Source organism: Perca flavescens, chromosome 9 (assembly GCF_004354835.1).
Source record: "Perca flavescens isolate YP-PL-M2 chromosome 9, PFLA_1.0, whole genome shotgun sequence".
NCBI lineage: Eukaryota > Metazoa > Chordata > Actinopteri > Perciformes > Percidae > Perca > Perca flavescens.
Window position 1 is genome coordinate 22,411,157 of NC_041339.1, and position 21,912 is coordinate 22,433,068.

The following is a 21,912-nucleotide window of genomic DNA, read 5'->3' on the forward strand; positions in this document are numbered from 1 at the left end:
ATACAACAAAAGCAACTCGGAGGAGAGGTGGGGAGCAGATAATTAACTAGTGGAGAAGCCTAAGGGAAGGATTTTGGGAAAGGAGTCATTAGCAGGGTTTGAATTTGTTTTTTTGGCTGAAAACTAAATCCGGCTGTCATCATGTTTCATTAATACAGCAGTTAAGGCTAGCATGAGAAGAAGCCATTTAGTTTTGTGCTTATAGCAAGAAACCAAGCTAATAGGTAACTAGCAAGTCAGCTTTTCTTTAACATTAAAGACATTGCTCTGCAACTCCGTAACACTCATATCTCCATGGTTGTCGAGACATATCATTTAGCTCCCTCAGTGTTTTGCTTCAGGTACCTTTTAGTTGTCCTCTGACGGGGTCACGCTAACAAAGGCAAAGATGCTAAAAAGCTCAAAGTAGACGGGGCAAGATCCAAGCTAAATCCCTCACCTGTCTGCTCCTTGCGACCCGGGGACTTATAGCCCTGCGAAACGACTACACATTCCTCTCTCTCAATAATGGCCTTTCTTCCTCTTTCGGTCTTTTTTTTCTTCTTTTAACAAGTCTGCTTGTTTGAACAAAGAAATATTTTAAGAGGCTTGTAACTGTGGGTGCTGAGGGTGCTGTGTGTGTTTGTGTGCATGTGAGTGTATGTGTGTGTTGCATGCGGCCATAGGGACGAATGCTTCAGTGCCCTCCCCTGTTATTAGGCCTGCCCTGTCATTACTGGATTAGAGTTTAGGGGATGGCTTTGTGTGTGTGTGTGTGTGTGTGTGTGTGTGTGTGTGTGTGTGTGTGTGTGTGTGTGTGTGTGCGTGCGTGCGTGTACACATGTATTTGCTTGCACACATGTATTTGCTTGCATATGATCTCTCCAAGCCTGTTTGTATTTCTGCAATTTTTCTCACACAATCAGAGTTCGCAGAAAAAACTAAACATTAAACATTAACCCCCCCACCACCACCATGTTTGTTATGCTAATCCCAGGTGCATTTGACCTTGATCATAAATAACACTTTACTATCCTCCGGTTACTCAAAACAGTGACTATCTAATTGAATAGTCTTCGTGAGCGGTAGGAGGTTGAAAACATTCCCCTGTACACTGCACTTCACATCCATCACATCACAGTGTGAAAACACAAGCACAGATATAGAGATTGGCAAGAAAAGGGGGAGGGAAGAGGAAGGGGAAAAAGACAAATGAAAAGAGGTCAAACCTATCACTTCCGAGTGGAGGGAAAAAGGGAAAGTAGTTAGTGAAAGTAAGACGATGGGGAATTTGATCCATCGTTTCACAGGGATGATTACAAAGAGATTGAAAATAAATGAGAAAAAAAGTGAGAGTGCGTGCAAGGAAGATGGATTAACCAGCCTTATGCATCTGTGTATCCTGATCAACTGTTACCTCCCACATCTGCATGCTTCACTCTCACTCTGTGTGTGTGTGTGTGTGTATGTGTGTTTTACGGCAGTACATTTGCATGTTCATTTGCCTGATTTACTCTCTTTGTTCTTTTTCCCCCTCCCACCTAAAAGCTTTCCTTCTCTCATTGTACACTTCCAGGATTTGAAACGGTGAAGTGAAACGTATAGAGAAAAGGCAAACGAGAGTCGTTCTGTACAGGGGAGAAACTTACAGTCACACAATTGCTGTTTCTCCCTCAACTCGTCCTTCTGGTTTTCTTTCTGTATTTTTTTCTTTTTTGTCTCTCTCTCGACCGGGCCCATTAGGCAAGCCGCCAGATGGCCTTAGAAGCTTTCAGGGGTTGTTTGCTTTAAAAAAAATACCTTTCTCTCTTTAATCTGTCTTACTCTGCCTCCCTCTCATCCTTTATCATCCATATAGCACAGGTTTGTCGGTTTGGCACACAGAGACGATTGTTACTTTGTGCGTGGGCATATGGCCCTTTTTTCTGGTTTGTTTTGTTCTCTTTATTGTGTGTGTGTGTGTGTGTGTGTGTGTGTGTATGCGTGTGTGTGTTTTTTTTGTGACTGTGCAGGTGTCTGAATTTGCTGCACAGTCATGAATATTGCAGTGTGCTTCTATTGCCTGATTTGCAATTCACACACACAAACGTGGTGTGCAGAGACAAATGAGCCTAACAGCCACCCACATGCACGCACACACTGACATGAGAAAGAGCGGCCGGGTTAAGTTGGGGTCATTCACTGGTTTTGCTCTGGCCCATTGACTCTGGATTGGTGCTCCACTTTGGGCACAATACAGAGCTTTGCACCGAATACACACACACACACAATTGCATTCTGACATGTACACACATTCATACACACAAGCACAGACCTGGTACGTTTAAACAATGCAGATGCATCGGGAAGGGTTACTGCTGCACATGCACTCCCGAATGATCCCCTAAACTATTGATTCAGACTGCACATCTGTGTGTGCGTTTTGCATATCTCCCTTTTTGCTCTCCAGCTCTTGTTCTTTCTCTCTCATCTCTGTCTCCTCATTTTCTCCCCTCTTTGAATTTCCCCGTCGGTCATTTTGTTTCACTGTGCTGTCATTTTCAGCAAGGTCAGCTCTAATGACAAGCCGACACAGCATATACACAGACCAGTCATAATAATAAACACAAGACGGCGGAGGTGTATAATTTCCACCACAGCGGCTCACCTACCTGCGTAGCTGTCGGTAACACGTCCCAAATCACACACTGTCATAGTATGAGTCAGGGGAAGTCCCGCTGCTAATCTGCACACACAGTTCCTGAGATGAAAACACTACTAGGCCTTTATTTGCTCAAGAGACAGATGTGGCTCATTGCATCTGGTTACAAAGAGAGCTCTCAGCAAAAGCAGACAAATTTCATGATTTGTTTGAAAGCATTTTCACTATCACCACCAAGAGAAAATCCGAGACTGACAGGCGAGAAAGGGAGAGGATTGTTTGCGACAAAGGGTGTTGAACTGGATTTGACCCTGCGCTGCTGCGAGTACATGATATTTACCAGAGCCGCTCCCAGAGAGACAGTTTTCGCTGCGTGAGCTGTCTCACATTGAAGCATCCAGACCATTTCACCTGCGAGGGCAACAAGCTAAAGCTACATTTGAAATCTGATTATATGTGTTTTTATGCACAGGAAGAGATTTCCCTTTGGCAGGAACTCTTTTGAAAGTCGTGTTTTCTCACCACTGTAACAGGCACATACACATGTCAAAGACACTGTCACTCAGAGCATGAGGGGGTGGAAATCAATGGGAATTCCTAGATGGAGGAGCATGCTGTCTCTACAGTGCTAGACATAATTCACAAGGGGTCTCTGAGTTTGAGGGTATTTGCACTTGTCACTGCTGGTGTTTCTAAATGCAGCAGTGGTGGCAGCAGGTATTTGGAGAAGAAATGGTGAAATCCCGGCGTATACTCTTCTATTTTGCTCCCAAGTCCCATTTCCTGTCAGCTTCCCAGGACTAAAATAAATTCTAAGAAGAAAGTGGGAGAAAGAGGCAAAGGAAACCTCAGAGATGGTGATAGACTAGCAAAGTGGGCTGAGAGACTTCTTCAGGTTCATGCCTTACAACTGAGGCAGGAAAAATGGAACATCTCATACTTCCCTTCCATGACCAGGCACGGTTTAATCTCACTTTCTGGCAGTGCCGTTTCATCATCTTTTACTATCTTGTAGAACATCACAGCGGTTGAGATAATAATGGTGGCTGAATGCTGCGCCTTGAGCGCCAGGTAGTAAAAGACTCAACATTTATAGTGTTCCTTCCCAGCTCTCACAAAGCCGGTGTCTTTGCCAGTAGAAACAAGAGAGCGGAAAGTGGAGAGGAGAAAAGGGATTTGCAGAAGAGATCCCTGTCCACCATTTTGTGCATTTGTGTGTATTGTGTACATGATGTGTGTGCGCTTTGCTGTATGACACGCATAAAACTAAGGTGTATGTGTTCAAGTATCGACAGAAAGTAAATCCAAGTGAAGTGTATTGACCTCTGTTAGGCTCAAGAGCTCCTCTTTTGTGACGCCTAACTTTATTACCCCCCCTCTTCATTCAAGCCTTCTGTTGGGTTATAGATCTTGTGGAGTTTTACAACCTGTAGCTGTGTGTGTGTGTGTGTGTGTGTGTGTGTGTGTGTGTGTGTGTGTGTGTGTGTGTGTGTGTGTGTGTGTGTGAATGTGTCTGTCGCTGTGCCCTGTGGGAAGCGGAACCGTTTCTCAGCGAGACTTCGATGTTGTTTCCTTTCCCCTGTACAAAAGCAACGTCTAATTGAAACTAATTAGCCATACAATCAGCGGCAATAAAATGTCATAGAATACCTCACAGAGATCCCCCACCTAGATCTCTGCCTCGCTATTCCACTGTCTCTTGGTCTTCCTGTCACACAAGGGCATACAGCACTTCTTTGTCTTATTGAATGTAATATCGCTCAAAGCCCGCGCTTTCTGTCATTCAGTTACTCACCCAGTTATCTGAGAACAGCTTTGGTCAAAGCCTCTTATCTCTTCGGCTATTAATTTTACTAGTTTTATGACATTGTTGTAAAACTATTGAAAGTTATATTGATCTCCTCTGTCACCCTGTTGCTCTTTGTCTGATCTGGTTGTTTTATTTCTGCTTCCCTTTACAGAGACGCTGATGGACACGAAGTGGGCCACGACCGAATTAGCCTGGACTGCACACCCTGAGACCGGGGTGAGTTTACTGTGCACTCTGTGTGTGTGTGTGTGTGTGTGTGTGTGTGTGTGTGTGTGTGTGTGTGTGTGTGTGTGTGTGTGTATGTGTGTGTGTGTGTTTGTTTGCCTTTGTGTGTCCATGCAGAGTAAGACTGAATTATTAATGGAGACACATGGTGAAAGAGAAGAGGGAACTGTGTATGCAACATAACCACATTCAACTTTATGTTCATGTATGGACAGTAACTTTGACTCTTTCCTGTATTCAAGGGGTACATCCAGTTTTGTGAGTGTGTCTGTATTGTGTCTGCATGCCTTTTGGAAGTGTAACAGTCCTGCACACCTTCATCAACAAATCACTCAACAGGATATGTTTTGGGATGCGCTTTTTAGCGGGCAGAAAAAGAGACACCGCAATCCAATTTCACAGATGTTCCCTTCCCCTTGCCCCAGTGCACTTAAAACATGTGAAAACGGCAGTTTCCTCATGAAATAACCATTTATACACTGAAATATTTCTTGCCGTTGACCCATTGCACGCCCCGGCATCCAAATCTACCACACACAAAGTGCCACTGACAGCCCCATCTTGCTTTCCCATGTGGTCCACAATGGCCTAAAGAGGAGCAAAAAGAGGTTTGACCCCTCCTCAGCTATACTTCAAAGACCCCCAGCTCTCCTCCCCTCGTCTTTGTGTGGCCCTCTGACTTAGCCCTTGTGTTTTGAAAGGTGGGCCCCCATTTTTTTATGTTTTTGTTTTTACCCCAACGCACTTCCATGGAGATTCCAACCCAGCTGGTTGAAGTCGCCCACCCCCCTTATTCTCCCCTTCCTTTACTTCCGAGTAACTAAGCACTAATGAAGCCAGACACACTAGCCACCTCAGCTGCAACAATCAGTTCACAGCCTTTTGTGCCCTCCTTCCCTTAAGTTCTTCCCTCTTCCGATCCGTCCATCTTCCCTTTGCCTCCCTTTGCCCCCCTCCTCGTTAAGCTACAATGCAGCATGGATGCTCCCACCGGTCCCATGCAGATTGGCATAGGAACTAAAACACGCCTCCCCGTTTCTTTTCCAAGCAAACCCGCAACAGATGCTCCATTTTCAAAAGATGTACATACAGTGGAGAGCCTTTTGCACTCCAGATTTCCCACATTACCAACCAAAAGACTGGAGATGAGTTTTTCCCCCTGCCTTTTTAGTTTTGTAGCAGAATGTGCCAGACGCTGGTTGTCCCTGAGTTATCTTTCCACCCTGTTTTCCTTCGTTTTATTTTCCTCTGACACAAAGAAATCGATCCTCCCTGTTGTCTTGTTTCTGTCTTCATGCACAATGTATTGTGTGTGTGTGTGTTTATTTGTATGTTTTTGAGGTCTTGCAACAGGAGCGTTGCAGCCTATTTTTGTTAGGGGTGACGACGATTGTCTAAGAGAAGCCGATACAGTGGCTGAAAGGACAAACACAGCAACATACTGAGAGAGCTGGAAGGGAGGGGGAGAGCAGTGAGTCTAAAATTAAGTAAAGTACACAGAAATGTCCATGCAGAGAGAGGGAGACAGCATATGAGAGAACAACAATCTATTCGTAAGAAAACATCTTAGAAAAAGACCCAATCACACTCACCTCAGACTACACACACTCTCCCAGGGATGCTGGCCAGCCAAGTCTGAGTCACAGCATTGCTGTGTAATTTCACTGTGTTGCAAAACACAAAAAAAGCATCAGACAAAAAGCTTCACAGAGAAAACCTGAACTGTGTCTATTTGTGACAGTGGATCCAAAGACAACCAGCATATAAGTGCTATTAATGCTACCACTCTTGGTGTAAAAAGTGTGAAAGCCATTTGTGAATGTGTAAGAGCACATTCAATTATTGATATTTGCAAGGCACTGCCTTCACATAGCATGTCATATGTGGACGTGCGTGTACATGTATTCTTTTACCTCTGTGTCTCCACCTTGGTATGTGGATTTCTCTGTCTGACTGTTTGCATCTGTCTGTAGATAGCCTGTAGCATATGTGCATAATGTCTCATGTCTCTGTCTAGGTGTGTATGCGTATGTGTGTGTGTGCGTGGACACCTATCTTGAGCTGCATTCTTGTTGTTGCTTGTATTTCCAATTTCCACTGTCTCCCTGTATTGTGTGTGTGTGTGTGTGTGTGTGTGTGTGTGTGTTTGTCCATACACCGTATCATCTTTTAAAACAGATGGGTCATGAAAGGGTAATTCCACTTTATAGCAAGACTTCCCCAGATCTGGAATGACACCCACAGGGTTTTCCATAACCATACACTAATAACAATATACAAAGTTAGCTAGCTTTTGGAGATAATAACTATTCTTGGTGTATCACTGTCTGCTTCACAGACCCCCAGCATGCTAAAACATGTTATGAACAAGCTAAAATGTCCTTAGACATTATATAATATAATCCAGAGATTATTCATACTAACAACAAACAGAAAAATAAAAGCCTGTTGGGGCTACAGCATTTCAGCTAATCCCTAAATCTACAGTAATAATGCTAGTTTATCTAAGTTGCCATCAAGGTTGCTAACAGTTAATGTTCACCTTGAATTCCTCTAAGGTTCATGAATAAAAAAATTTGCCCATGAAAACGTCTTAAGGCCCTGCAGCACAATCTGTGTCTCCTGTCTCTATTCATATCTGTAGCTTGTTCCAAAGGGTCATAGTTTTGCCAAAATATTGCGGAATTTGTTTTTCCAGCGGGCCTTTGGACCTTCAAGGAGGGTGATAGTGCGTCACAGAAGCATTGTTCATTGTCATCTGAAATTATAATTTAAAGCTTTGATTGGAAAGGACAACGAGAAAATGGAGTCAATCGCAAATCTTGCATAACGATTCATCTTGATGGAAATCGATGCCAAGAAACTTGACCCTTTTTTACATGACCTACTTAATTCATTCAGGCTTGGTAAGCAGGCGTGTTTGGCCACTGGTCGTGTCTCGGGGGGAATGACCTCTCTCTTAACAAGCGCATGCAGAAACAGACGCACACCTACATACTCTCAAACAAACAGAGCTATACACACTCAGGCAGACAGACTCACACAAGCACATTCAAACAAACACACACAATCTCACACGCACACCCACAAACACTTGGCTGTATCGCTCTTTTGCGGTGGGTGATTTATTACTCTGAACTAAATACCCATTGACACTTCATGCTTTTAGCCATCCCATTGACCTGGTCGGTGATTATCGATTCCCTCTGGTCGCTTCCACTTTCGCTCTAGCTGGGCAATCGTTTTAATGCCACGGCCGAGCTACACCCATTCTCCCCCTCTCCCTCATGGCCTCCAGGGTCTTGGATGAATAGCCTTGTCTCCACCACATCCATATTACAGCCTCAATTAAGGTACCCAAGAGCTCAGATAGAAACAACTGTCTCTGGAGACAAACTGGTGCCTTTATGCCAGAGTTTCGAGACAGTCAAATGTTCCGAGGCTAACTTCGGTCCCAAGAGTGCAACCATATTTAATTTGTTATCGTGTCTTGGCATAAAAACTTAAGTATTCTAGTGTTTTAAGGTGGCAGGGCGGCTGAGTGATGTAAAAGATCATCCTGTAATCAGAAGGTCACAGGTTCAATCTCATGGATTCAGGTAGCAAGTCCAATGACAACCATTTAAAGTAGTACAGACTTTTAGCTGAAGCTGCACTCTAGCTTTTATTCCTTTGTCTCGTTTAATTTTGTTTAATTTAATCTTCCTTCTCATTGCCTTTTAAATGCTTTAATGCATTGCCATGCCTTATGCAAAACACTTGTTTGAAAGGTGCTATGCAAATAAACTTGCCAGTCCTTGGCTTAGCTAAAGAAAAAATTTCACTCTGTTTGTCTGATAGGAAAGGGGAGCAGATCCCTCAGCACACATACATGCGCACACATACTCACAAAGATATTTTATACACGCAGGAATCGCTATTTGAAGTGAAATGATTTAATCGTGGTGTCCTCATTCGAGATTGAAAAATGCATTAGATTACAGTGCCTAACCGCTTTTACAGTCGAGTTTGCTTGTGCTCATTTAATGAAGCTGGTAATCAAAGTTTAGAAAATTTAATCCTATTTTATCCTGAGTAATTCACCCCCTGGGTACTGTAGTACCAATGAAAGATGTAGAGGAGTGTAAGAACCAAAAATCATGAAGGTTAACCGGCATCTTCATTAAAGGACGTTGCGATCATTGCTCTGTAATTGAAGCGTAATTGGTTGTAAAGCAATGTGGCTGCTATTTCCAAACAGATATGAGGTAAACATGCTGTGGTGGCTCTGGGGTAAGGAGGTGACAGGTTGCCGTAATTGAGATGAATTTGCAGTCCTCGTCACTGGCTTTTTACACTACACTAACCAGAGATGAAAAATGTAGCATGACAAAGGCAAGGGACTGTAATTGAAAATACCTAAAAAGCCACAAAAAAAAAAAGAGATTACCTTTTGCTTCTTTCTCTGTAAGTTTTTTTCATTTTTTTTTTATCATGAAATGTGACTGAATGTAGCTCTTAAAGTTTTAATGCAAGGTGTACAGAGATGGGTGAATGCACTTCCCAGAAATTAGACAGACACAATGTCTTAGTACTTGTGGAACTGTATGTGTATCTGTCAATGATAAGAATACGCATTTACACCCTCTGACCTGTTTATGTTTCTTTTCTGCCCGCTTTTCAGTGGGAAGAGGTGAGTGGCTACGATGATGCCATGAACCCCATCCGGACATACCAAGTCTGCAATGTACGTGAAGTCAACCAGAATAACTGGCTACGCAGTGACTTCATCCCACGAAAGGATGTGCTGCGTGTATATGTGGAGATGAAATTCACAGTGCGCGATTGCAACAGCATTCCCAACATCCCAGGTTCCTGCAAAGAGACCTTCAACCTCTTCTACTATGAGTCTGACTCAGACTCAGCCACAGCCACCAGCCCTTTCTGGATGGAGAACCCTTATGTGAAGGTTGACACTATTGCCCCAGATGAGAGCTTTTCCATGCTTGAGTCTGGCCGGGTAAACACAAAAATCAGAAGTTTTGGACCATTGTCCAAAGCCGGGTTTTACTTGGCCTTTCAGGACCTTGGCGCTTGCATGTCGCTCATCTCAGTGAGGGTCTTTTACAAGAAGTGCTCCACCACCATCGCCAACTTTGCCGTTTTCCCGGAGACAGCAACTGGGGCTGAGGCAACCTCTTTAGTCATTGCGCCAGGAACTTGTGTCCCCAACGGCGTGGAGGTGTCCGTGCCATTGAAGCTTTATTGCAACGGAGACGGCGAGTGGATGGTTCCCGTAGGAGCCTGCACCTGCTCGTCTGGCTTTGAACCAGCCATGAAGGATACCCAATGTCAAGGTGAGTGTTTTCACAACAGATATTATGGTCAGTCCAGAATTTTATTACTCAGTGTTTGTCGTGGTGGAATAATCTAGAGTTTAGCGAGACATACTTCAACAGGGTACCCAAGGTTCAAGCTCTATGTTAGCTGCTGAACAGACCCAAAGCAAGTCAATGAATCTTTACAAATCTACAGAACAGTGTGATATTTTGTAGCTTATTCCGCAGTCTTCCCCTCCTGGAAGATGCTGATGGGGTTGGGGGGATTTCCCTATGGCGATCAATAATGTATCACATTATTACTGCTGAGAAAAAGTTACATTTGCATTTTAGGCGTATAGTATCTGATGGTTCTATGCAGGGTGAATTACAATGAGTAAGTAGTAAGGGGTCAAAGTCTTGCTGAAGGACGCTTCATCTGGCAAATGGCTGTTGTGGACACACACTGATTGTTGGAGAGATTAAACTGGTATTGTTTTGGCTACCGGTTACAGCCTCTATCACTAGATTGTCCAGCTGCCACGCTATTATGAGCCATTTATTTGCCTTGTATTCTTTGACACATTAATCGAATGATGACAAGGTAAAATAATACACCCTAGATGACACTGTCAGCACGCGGCTGACCTCAGTTTCGCCTGGCAGCTGGTTGCTAAATAAATGGAAATGCAGGGGAGGCTGTCTGTTTCTGAGAGGCCCTATGATGGGTTCAGGTCTGATGGAAAACATGACAGGTTCACAGAGGTTGAGAGAAAGGTAAATTTAAACAGCAAGGTCTCAACTGGAATGGAGTGCAGGTGACAGCGTGGAGGACAGGGAGGGTTAAAGGGAAAATGTATGTGTAGTGAGGAGTATGGGGGCGTAAAATTAGGCTTAGGGTGCGCAGGTCAAACGGAGACAGCAGAATGAGAGAGAGGGGGGGTGGCAGGGTTGTTGATCAGCGAGGTTGAATGCGAGGTGTCTGTGCATGTATAGTTTGTGTGTGGTTGTGTCGGCCTGGGTTCAGAGGGCTCATTCTTCTCCTTATACCAGAGAGAGATAAAGCTGAGAAGACCTTTAAGTTAAGTACCCATACGGGTGGCCTGCCAGCTTCTGGCAGACCCTAAATATGTGTGCTCACCTTTCGAAGGAGTGTGCATTTGTAGAGAGAGAGCATAGTAAATCTAAAGCATGGTGTATGTGGTTAAAAACTCATTTGTTTGCTCCTGGCAGCTCAAGGTTAAAGCCCTGGCTACTGGGTCCTGATAAAACGTACTCTAATCAAGCTTCACTGGAAACCACAGGGGATAAATCTCCCTCTCGTCTTCTCTTCTCACTTCACCTCTTCTCAGGTCCACTCTCCATATTCATTACTCATCATCCTTTCGCCGTGACTCTTCCTTTCTCTGCTTTTCTGTCCTGCAGCATCTCCTCTAGCTCCGCCACCGTCGCTCCCCCATTCTCCATTGTAGTCTTTACCTATCATCTGAAGGCCGTTGCTCTCATTAATACGCCACCAGAGTTACAGTAAGGGTGTCTGCATTAATATTAATCAATGAGCCTTTTTTTGTTGCCTTTCCACTCATTTGCTGCACATTTTTCACCCCCAATTTTCTTTACTTTTTTCTTCATGCTCCACACTTTCCAATTTCAGCATACATTCTAATCAGTTCCTTAAGCTCTATGTTCTGCATGAACATAGAGCTTAGGATAAGACACAGGGGAGTGGGGAAAGGGAAGAAAAAAAGCGCCTGCAGGATTAGCATTTTCTATGCCTCCACCTCTTCCACCTCTCCCTCCCTTTTTCTTTAGCCCCTTGTCTCTCTTTCTTCCTCATTCTTTAGCAGTTCCTCTGAGGGGAAAATTGATGAAAGGAAGATGATGACCCCTTTACACACTGGAAGTGATTGATCAGCACTTTCAGCCATTTCCTGAAAAAAGAAGAAGCCTCATTTAATAGGAAAGCTCCATCAACATCTTTCGTTAGGCCAACATGTTCAAAAACTAACACTGTCATCCCCTGGGACTGGAGAAATTGCTTGTAGTTTACTTTGTGTGAACTTAAATGAACTTGTACGGGTCATGTCACCATTTTGAAGAAGTTGTTCTCCCGCCTGGTAAAATTCGAGGTCATATCTTATCTGTTAATCAAGCAGTACTTCCTGTTAGCCAGTGGCGTGGATGACTCTGATTAATGGTGGAAGAACAAATACACTCAGTACTAATGTACACGGTGCAGTCAACTGGTGGTTTTGTGCTAATATTGAACTTTCAAAAAAAACAAACAGGGAAACAGCAGGAGCAGGAAGTGGTCTGCTGTCGATTTTACCTCCAACCTTGGTTGTTTTCAACAGGGAGCAAAAAACAAATGTAGGAGCTCCAGTGATGATTATCATTCAGAGGGACAAACATAGCAGTGTGTCCTTGACGTTGACGAGCTAACGCACTGGTGGGTCAGCTAATCAACTGGCCCCTGTAAACTTTGCCTGTCTTACCTGCTCTCGTCTTTTTTTTATTAAGCACTGCGGCAAACTCATTCATCTTTTAACGAGATAGTTTATCAAAGATATGGAGTCTGCCAAAGCGTTCTGGATCACAGTGCCGCTGTTAGTGTTTCCCTGCATGTGAGCAGCTTATCACTTGAGTTATAAACTTCCAAACAGCGGCTATGAATGGAGATAGGGCATTTACAAAGACCAGCAGTGTTTCCATCTGAGTAACTAGGCTTCACTTATCGAAAACCAGTTTAGGTGAAATTATGTTGAAGGAAGTTGTGTAGGTCTGTAAAGGAAGTGATCTCAAGGATAGAAGAGTGCAAACAAAAGTTTGTGTGTTTTTGTGTGTGTGTGTGTGTGTGTGTGTGTGTGTGTGTGTGTGTGTGTGTGTGTGTGTGTGTGTGTGTGTGTGTGTGTGTGCGTGCGTGTGCGTGTGTGTGTGCGTGTGTGTGTGTGTGTGTGTGTCTTAGCAGTTTTGCACAGACCCATGTTTGTGTACACCTCAGCCTGTGTGTCTCTCTGATTTTCTGTGTTCTGTTTATATGCATTTGATAAAATACTGAATCCAGATAAAAGCACCATGCCAACATTTTGGCTCTGAAGTTCATGTATGTAATTTGAGTTGACAGTCTCATCGTGTCGAGCATGGGTTTATGCAAACAGCTACATGCTGCTCAAAACTCCATCTCCTTCCCCACTACAGTTTGCTGAAGATTCACACTCCATGTGGGGAAAAGGGAACATGTGGGAATGAAAACAATGTGCCCACATGTACATAAACAAACCCATGCTAAATACATCAAATAAGCTGTTTTAGCGAGCTGGAACGGTGTTACCAATAAAATTTAGTATTTTTATTCCAGAATGAGAGTGGCCTACTGCCCATTTGGAAAATGTGACCCGCACAAACATAATATATAAGTGTAGCAAAAACAGTTTTACCTTAAATTGTTATGTACAATCCACACTATTACTTATAATACTTATCTTTCTCCATTCTCTTTTGCCATCAGCTTGCAGCCCTGGCACCTTCAAGTCCAAACAGGGAGACAGCTTCTGTTTGCCCTGTCCCGCCAACAGCCGCGCCAGCTCAGGAGCATCCAGCGTTTGCTCCTGTCGAAACGGTTTCTACCGCTCAGACACCGATTCTCCCGACTCCCCCTGTACCAGTAAGTAAAGACTGCTTTCAATTGACTAAATGCTGAAAGGAGACTGAAATGATGTTATTGCATTCCTTTCTGAAAACCAGACAGAAATACCTCATATTCAGACAGTAATCAAATGTATTGATAGCCATAAAAAAAATATAGTAATGTGTGGTGAATGTTCTCCCAAACCTTCCTCTTTTTATTTTTCTTTCAATGGCTGATAAACCCCCCCAGGAGTACATTCCCACCATGACAAATGGATGGCAAACAAGTCTGCTTGCTTTCTCAACGTTATCCGAAACGTTATCATCCAACCCCTCCCCCGCCTGACTCTCGGTCTATCTGTTCTCTACGCTGCCATCCCTTTACAGACAGACAGCGGAGGGATTTTTCTAGTAGCAGTGCCTTCGCTAAGAGCAAACACGCACACGTAGGTGCTAATTCATTCACTGGTGAAGAGAGAAGATCCTTTTTTCTGTTGCTGGGGTGGGGAGCTGGTTCTCCCACAGTGCAGTGAAAGATAAAGCTCCGGTAATTGGATAAGAATTGCCAAGGCTCTGCCAATAGTTTGTCTCGCTCGTCCCTCCCAGCACTTCACACACAGACACACCGTGGAAATGAACATCCAATTCGAATTTGAACTCCTGTCTTTTTTTTTTAAGAGCTCTTGGAACAGACAGTTGTTATGTGAAAGAAAATTTTTGTTTTTGAGTTAATGCATGAAAAATGTACTAATACCACAGCACAAGGAACATTCTTGGGTCATGAATTGTGTTGCTAGCAGCTATGGAATAATGAATGCATGTGTGTATAATGATATGCAAACTGTGTTTTACAATATGAATCTCTGTCTATTGTCAGTATGTCTCTGTACTGTCACTGAAACAAATTTATTTACACCTATTGTGCATGGAGATTAAATTCTCTCTCATTCCAAATGTATTTTCCTCATCTCATCCACACTGTGCTTCCCTTTTGCAGCTATTCCTTCTGCACCACGCAGTGTCATCTCCAGTGTGAACGAAACCTCACTCGTGCTGGAATGGAGCGACCCACGTGACTTGGGTGGCCGTGAAGACATCTTCTACAACGTCATCTGTAAGAAGTGCCTGCCTGAGCGAGGAATGTGCTCACGGTGTGACGACAACGTCGACATCTCGCCACGCCACCTGGGCCTGACCCAGCGCCGCGTTGCCGTCCGTAACCTACAAGCTCACACACAGTACAGCTTTGAAATCCAGGCAGTCAACGGTGTTTCCAACAAGAGCCCATACACACCTCAGTTCTCTGCAGTGAACATCACCACAAATCAGGCCGGTAGGTGAAACTGCAGCCTCGTGGCTACCTGTCACAGATCAATATTGAACTTGTAGGCACTGCCAACTTTTAAAGTCTGGAAAAAGACACAAAAAGAATGTCAGAGAATACGTTCTGCACTTAAGAAGTAAAGATCAATTTCTTGTATGTATGTAGGAGTGTGTTACATATTTTCCCTTTGAACGGGGATTGAGAAGGAAGACATTCTTCTGAATGAGCTTAGAAAGGGACCTTTTTCACACACCCACAGCATGCTCTGTACTAACGCCGCTGCAAATAGCAATAGCGAGGCAGTGTGTATTCAAAGTGTTGAACCCTCAGTATTCTAGCTGCCCACTGCTTCCAACCCACCACTCCTACAGCCCACAGCAACAACAGTAACTAGGCCAATGTAGCAATCAATGCTGAGATACATTTTTTTGTTTACAGAAGACTGAAACCCAGCTGAGTGTACGGGTATGGAATAATTTCGGATAGCAATGATAAGCTATTGCATGTGTTCCTCATAACATTGAGATGTACGCTGTTAATGTCAGGGTCAATGCTTTTGCCATAGGTAGATAGGTATGTGGGTAGGCAAGTAGATTTTTGCAATTACTGAAATTTGACAATTTTGGTGCGTTCAGTTTACCTTAAATGACCACCAGCGCTGTTAAGCTTGCTTTACGTGCTAGTTATTGTGAGTTGGTCTTTGTTGAGGTTCTCCAAGGGCTCTTCATTTGGGCCTTTGATGTGTTTAGTCGCTATGTTAAGTTTTCTATATCTGCATACTTAAACACCAAGGATTAGCCCTTGTTCCTCCCCCATCCCCTCCATCGTCTCTCGCTTTCTCAATGGCCTTGTCCTTCTCACCTCTAACCTTGTGTTCCTGCTCCTAAAATATGCTTTAGGAATGCCTTCTGTTTGTGGGTCTTGGACCCAAAGGCCCTACAGGCCACCTCGTGACAGACTCATTGTTTTACAAGGGGATGGGCACTGGGCTGACGGGGACCACTGTCCATCCTTGGGTGCTTGGGGTCAGTTGAGTGCAAAAAGAGAAGCGAAGGGAAAGGAGGGGGCAAGAGAGCATCAACTGTGATCAGATTATCCCCTGGTGTAGTCCAAAGACCATCCCTGCATGTGCATTCACCTTTTAAGAACCAAAATAAATACTAGCGTGGTGATAAGCCCCAGGGGCCACCTCCATGGTTACTTCAACGTCTTCTACCGGAGGAGGGCCCCTAATCCCCTGGCTAGGGGATGTGCCTAGGAAGCATTGTCTTCTGGGGGTGAAAGAGAGATGTGGTGTGCCTGGGTGGATGCTGGGGGGGAGCAAAGAGAGAGAGTGAGAGAAACAGAAGGATGTCTGGCTACATACACAGGCAGCAGAGGGAGAAAGAAAATGCAAGGGGGAGGATTAAAGAACTAAAAGCTAGGGATAAAAAAGGAAGGGAGAGAGACTGAGAGAGCGGAGATGGAGGTCTGCACTGGAGAAATTAAAGAATCTGGTTGTGTGAGTGTAGGAAAAAGTGAGGAACTTCATTTTTAAAGAGAAGGCACGACTGGAGATTGACAGTTGAAGTTATGAAACAAAAGCAATGGAGTAGACTAGGAAGAGGGAGTGAGTCAGAGATACAGAACAAGGATGAACTCAGAAAAGAGGATGAGAGACAGGTAGGCAGACAGAATTTAGCCATTAATAGGCCCATGTGAAAGAAGCATGAAACGCTCAGGTTGGTGGAGTGCCAGTGTGTTTTATGCTCCTCTGTGTGTTTGTGTGTGTGTGTGTGTGTGTGTGTGTGTGTGTGTGTGTGTCCACGGACCAATGCATGCATGTCTATTTGTGTGCACATTATATAAATGATGTCTATAAAGTGTGGGAATTGTATGCAATACAATGTATGCACAGTACATACTGTAGGCCTAATGCATAGGATTTCTTTATCTTGAGAAACGACAGAGAAAAACAGTTCTTCAAGAATTTGGAGCAAAAGTGCAGAAGTAGTTCAGCATGGATGCAGTTAATTTAAAAGTGAAAAGTCTTCATCTGTATGTGTGCTTGCCCTTAAGCTTGCCTACAGTTGGTGTATGGTAGAGGGGACTGCATGTACCAGAGACTTATCCATCAGTTTTGCAGTTTGATTCTCTTGTCACAGGAGAATTAGACATTAGACAGAGGACTCTGGGAGGGAGAATTTGAGCATTAGCGGGTAATGGTTCTGCATACTAATTATTGGCCAACGCTTTTCACAAAGCCCACAGTCTAAGACTTTGGATTTGGCCTTCTGTGGACATACAAAGGGCATAGAACTTGAAAAGACATAACATAGAAAACGATAAATAAAGCGGATTTTCCTTTATTTGTTTTGCCCTGTGTAGCTCCGTCTGCAGTGCCCACAGTTCACCTGATGGCGGCCACAGCGAGCACCATGAGCCTGTCCTGGCTGCCTCCAGAGAAACCCAACGGAATCATTCTGGATTATGAGATTAAGTACCATGAGAAGGTAAGCAGCAATGTAAGTCAATGCCTCTAATTCAATCCAATTTCATTGACTTGCATGGTCTCTGTTCCATCTGTGTTTCTGTAAATGTGGAAAACAATGCCTCTGCTGATAAACACATGGTTGCAGTGAGGCAAGTCACCATTTCCAATCTTAGCTTGTGTGATGATCCTCCCCTACTTATTCCCCTCTTCCCATCCCTCTATCCCTCCTTCCTTATTCTCTCTTTCTCTCCTCCCAATCCTTTCCCATATTTCTATTATGCTCTGCCCTTTTCTGTAACCCTAATTCCATTTCTCCCTCTTGCCCTCCCTCTTATCCTCCGTCCCCTCTCAATCCATGCGTTAGAAAGTTTCTGTATTTCCAGGGGCCCAGAAAGTAGTGACTGGGTCTGCCTCAGGGAGAGAACAAAGACACTCAGTGTATATCTGCTCTGTTTGTTGTCATGTCCTCCTCCCGTTGAATTTACACACCGGCTACATTCTGTCTCTCTCCATTTCTCTCTCTCACTCTCTCTCACTCCGTCTCCATATTATTTTTTCACTGGCCTGCATGGTTAGATTGGCGTGTAAAGGAGGGTAGAGCATCAGAGAGAGGGGATGATGAGTACGTATTTGGTATTGGTTTCATCACTGACTGTCTTTGTCTCTGCAGGATCAGGGTGAGGCCATCGCCCATACCATGACTGCCCAACGGAGCAACGCCCGCATTGAAGGTCTCAAGGCTGGTACGCCTTATGTAATACAGGTCCGTGCCCGAACAGTGGCCGGTTATGGTCGTTACAGCAGCCCAGCAGACTTCAGCACCAACCTGCAAAGTATGTTACTCCCATACCTACTTCATTACCCAGGGATATATTGGGTTATTTGTGGCTTAACAGCAATACTTCTATAATAGGGCTGTGCATAAGCTTATGAACATAATGGAGGCTCAAATGCTTATAGAGATAGAAGCTACTGTGCCTATTTTTCATGCAGAAATACTGAAATCCTTGTAGAGAAACTGACTCATGATTTGGTGAAAATCTACTATTTACTAGCAATCAGTCAAGGTATCAGCCTCACTCCCCCACTCATTAAGCAGACAAAGAAAAAGAACTGAATAGTCTATCTTACAGTCTTCATAAATGCATTTATTAGTCCCAGCTGGCTCTCCATTCTGCTTAACACAGCATTATGAACACAAGGGCATGGTTACCTACGTAAGCATACAATTCTGAAGTGGGCGCGGGAAGCATACAAGTCTATTTTGTAAGAACTACAGCAGAGCACACAGTGGCACAGTCTTTAGCTATACAAGTGATTGCAGCTAGTGTAGGTGTATGTTTTTCTCAACTTCTCCAAGTAACCACTTTTTCTCTTTAACCCCTAAAGCCGACCCTCCAAAGCCATGGCAGGAGCAGCTGCCACTCATCGTGGGATCAGCCACCGCCACCTTGGTCTTCATCATTGCAGTTGTGGTCATCGCTCTCGTCTGCCTCAGGTCAGAATATAACTCCTCTACCAGCCTCTCAAAAAGTCAGAACACGTGAAAGAAGAGCATGTGTGGCGAAGCACGTCTACACTGACTCATTTATGACAGTGTAGTTATGTTCAAACAGCTAGGACTTACAGAAACGTTTGTGGAAAATATTTTTCCTTCAAGTTGAAAAAAAAAAAAAAACTGAGATTGCTTCAAATGTCAACTTTGTTTGCATGTCCACCACCCCACCCCAGAACAGTCTCAGCGGATTGCTGTGCCACCTGTGAGGCCACTGAATGCCAGATTAGCCTTCTGAATCTGTGAATAGTAAACAGCTTTGGCCAAAATGCTACTTTGCTCACTGGACACAGCATGGCAGAGCAGCTGTTGGGCCTGATAGGCCTGTCCTCATGGCCTGACACTCAGAATCAACTGTGCGTCTGCCCGACCACAAAGAACACAGATGCGCTCCTGTCTGCTGGGCCCAATTGACTGGGAAGATGGAAGCAGCTGCTCACACCTTTTAAAAAGTCTGACAATGCATCGGCTGGGTTCTAACCACACGCATTTATCCTTATACCAATCATTTGTCAAGCAGCAAATGCAGTGCATGTGTGTATATATGTGTGGATGGTTGGCACCCACCACTGACTAACACCCACTGGGTTCACTCCACAAGCCAGTTCAGGCATTGGCTGACAAGCGTGGGCATCGGTCACGCTAGACTGAATAATAATCGCCCTTGCTCCCCCACCTCTCCCTCTTGCATCTTCGCTCTCTTATATTTTCACACCGCTACATTGTGTCTCTCTCAGGGTCTTGGCTTAGCCGCTGCTCCGACTGCCACAGAAGGACAAAATAGTAATAGCACAAAACACAGAGCTTCGGCATATTCCGGAACCAAATTAGAATTTGAAATAAGATGCAAATCAGCGTAGGGTATTATTGCCCTGGTTACTGGTTAGACAACAAAGGAAGCACATTAACATGTAATTTCAACAACCCAGCCCCCTCGCTCTGTCATCCTCGTTGTGCCCACCCCCCCCTCCCTATGGTGCAGAAGGGACACGTGCAGGAAGATGATGGTTCTATGGGTAAACGAGAAAAAGAAAAGAGAAATGGTGAAAATGGAAAGAGAGAATGACAGCAAGAGAGAGTCCATGAAGACAAAATAAGAGGCAGATTAAATTGAAATGAACAATGTGATGTCTGTAGGGCTAGAAAGGAGAGACAGCTGAGCTTGCTGTTTGAATTTGCTTTTGTCTCGGCTGCTCGTTTTGGGGGTACCGAGAGTGAATGGCTTTCACTTGCTGCTTCAGACAATGGTACGATATCTTTTTGTTAAAACTCATGTTACAGTCCCCAAGTCTGAATCATTTTACCACAAGGCATTGATCCAGTCTTTATCTACATTATATCCCTCGCTTCTAATGCAAAAAGGCAAAACATTTTCCCCAAGCCACAATGTAGCGTGGCTACATCTCCGCAGACATTATTAGGGATCTGTGCTCTCCTCCCGCCTTTGTTTCTTTTTGGTATTTGCACCCTGCTGTGTGGAGTCCATGTGACTCAGTTTGTGTTTTGATGTTTCTCAACAGAAAGCAGAGAAATGGTTCAGAGTCGGAATACACAGAGAAACTGCAGCAGTACAGTAAGTCTCTTTGCTGAGCTGCCCCACCTTTTTGCATTATTCACATTCCAACGGCATTATTCCTATACTCCCGCTCAGTCATTATTACTTAGCAAAGACTGAGCATCACCAACCATTAAAGAATAGCTCACATAACATGAATTGGCTTGATCATTTAGTGAAACAATAATAAATGATCTTGCTTTGATCCATACTTTGATTTGATAAAATAATATGTTTATAGAACTTTACATAGTGTTGAAATTTAGTTTGACGTCATAGATTCACTTTCCTGTTCTTGCCACTGAATCCCCTATAGTAACGCCGGGAATGAAAGTCTACATTGACCCCTTCACCTATGAGGACCCCAACGAGGCCGTGCGCGAGTTTGCCAAGGAGATCGACGTCTCCTGCGTGAAGATCGAGGAGGTCATTGGCGCAGGTAACCCACCAAAGCTCCTGAGCTACAGGGGGAAGACTGCTAGTCACCTCCAGGCCATACCGTTAGAGGACTTCACACCAAGCGGTACTTTCACTCAATTCATCGCTAGCCCTCTCCTTGCTCCCTCCTCTCCCACACTCGCCATCTCTTAGGAACCCCTTTCCTGTATTACAGATGTCTCCAGCACTCTATGTTTTAAAGCATTACAAGCTACAGTATGTCCTCTTTAAGTTAGCGTCACTCACAGTCCTAGCACCCTTATGTTGTTTACCATGCTATGTGCATTTAGAGTAGCTGTAATACCTTTATGTGTGGTGGATTATCATTTCACCCGTGTTCTTAAAATGGAGCCCAATCCTGGAAGAGAGAGAGATGCTTTCTAAATTTCTTTTCTAAACGATTAAAAAATATTCTTGATTTGAACTGAAGCCGATTTTGCACAATGCAAGACTACAGCCCCATACAGACAGGATTTATTTCTCTAGGGGAGTTAATCCTGTCCGAGCGCATGTGTGTGGTTTTTCTTCATATCTCTTCTAGTATTAATTACATCCCTATTGGCACACTTATTGGCCCTCCCATTTTTTTTTCACGTCCTGTACAGACATGCTGTGTTTAAATGTAACTCTTGAGTATTTGCACATGCATTTCCCAGTTTCCCATTTTTAAATTTCAGCAGTCACCGGCATTTGAGTTCTGAGAGGTGTAATGCAAGAATTTTATACTAACCCATTACTTGGTCACCGACATACAGTTGTTATTGGAAGCCGATCTGACCCTACAGGCTTATCAAATAGTCCACCTTACATTAAATTGTTTTATGTATAGTAGCCTGAGGATGACTGGGGTTGTACAAAGCAATTCCTGTTACCAAGGTGCATGGCTAATATTTATCTCTTGTATCCCTCGGAAATATTTATCCCATCTGGATTGGGCATAAGATATTAAAATGTTTCTTCTCCAGGATTGTCCGTCCCTGACCCTGCC

At 44.0% G+C, this 21,912-nt stretch overlaps 1 protein-coding gene across 9 annotated transcripts in view; it reads left to right on the plus strand.

Moving 5' to 3' along the window:
• Positions 1-21,912, plus strand: part of ephb3b (eph receptor B3b) — a 60,993-nt gene that overhangs the window by 25,020 nt on the left and 14,061 nt on the right. For 2 of the 9 annotated variants that reach the window (XM_028586852.1, XM_028586858.1), the window contains exons 2-10: positions 4,582-4,646; positions 9,319-9,991; positions 13,461-13,616; positions 14,577-14,912; positions 17,271-17,407; positions 18,047-18,209; positions 18,766-18,874; positions 20,452-20,504; positions 20,791-21,009. In XM_028586852.1, coding sequence (XP_028442653.1) covers positions 4,582-4,646; positions 9,319-9,991; positions 13,461-13,616; positions 14,577-14,912; positions 17,271-17,407; positions 18,047-18,209; positions 18,766-18,874; positions 20,452-20,504; positions 20,791-21,009 — 1,911 coding nt within the window. The remainder of the gene's footprint in view (positions 1-4,581; positions 4,647-9,318; positions 9,992-13,460; positions 13,617-14,576; positions 14,913-17,270; positions 17,408-18,046; positions 18,210-18,765; positions 18,875-20,451; positions 20,505-20,790; positions 21,010-21,912) is intronic. The other 7 variants (XM_028586857.1, XM_028586859.1, XM_028586855.1 and 4 more) reach the window with 6 other exon arrangements.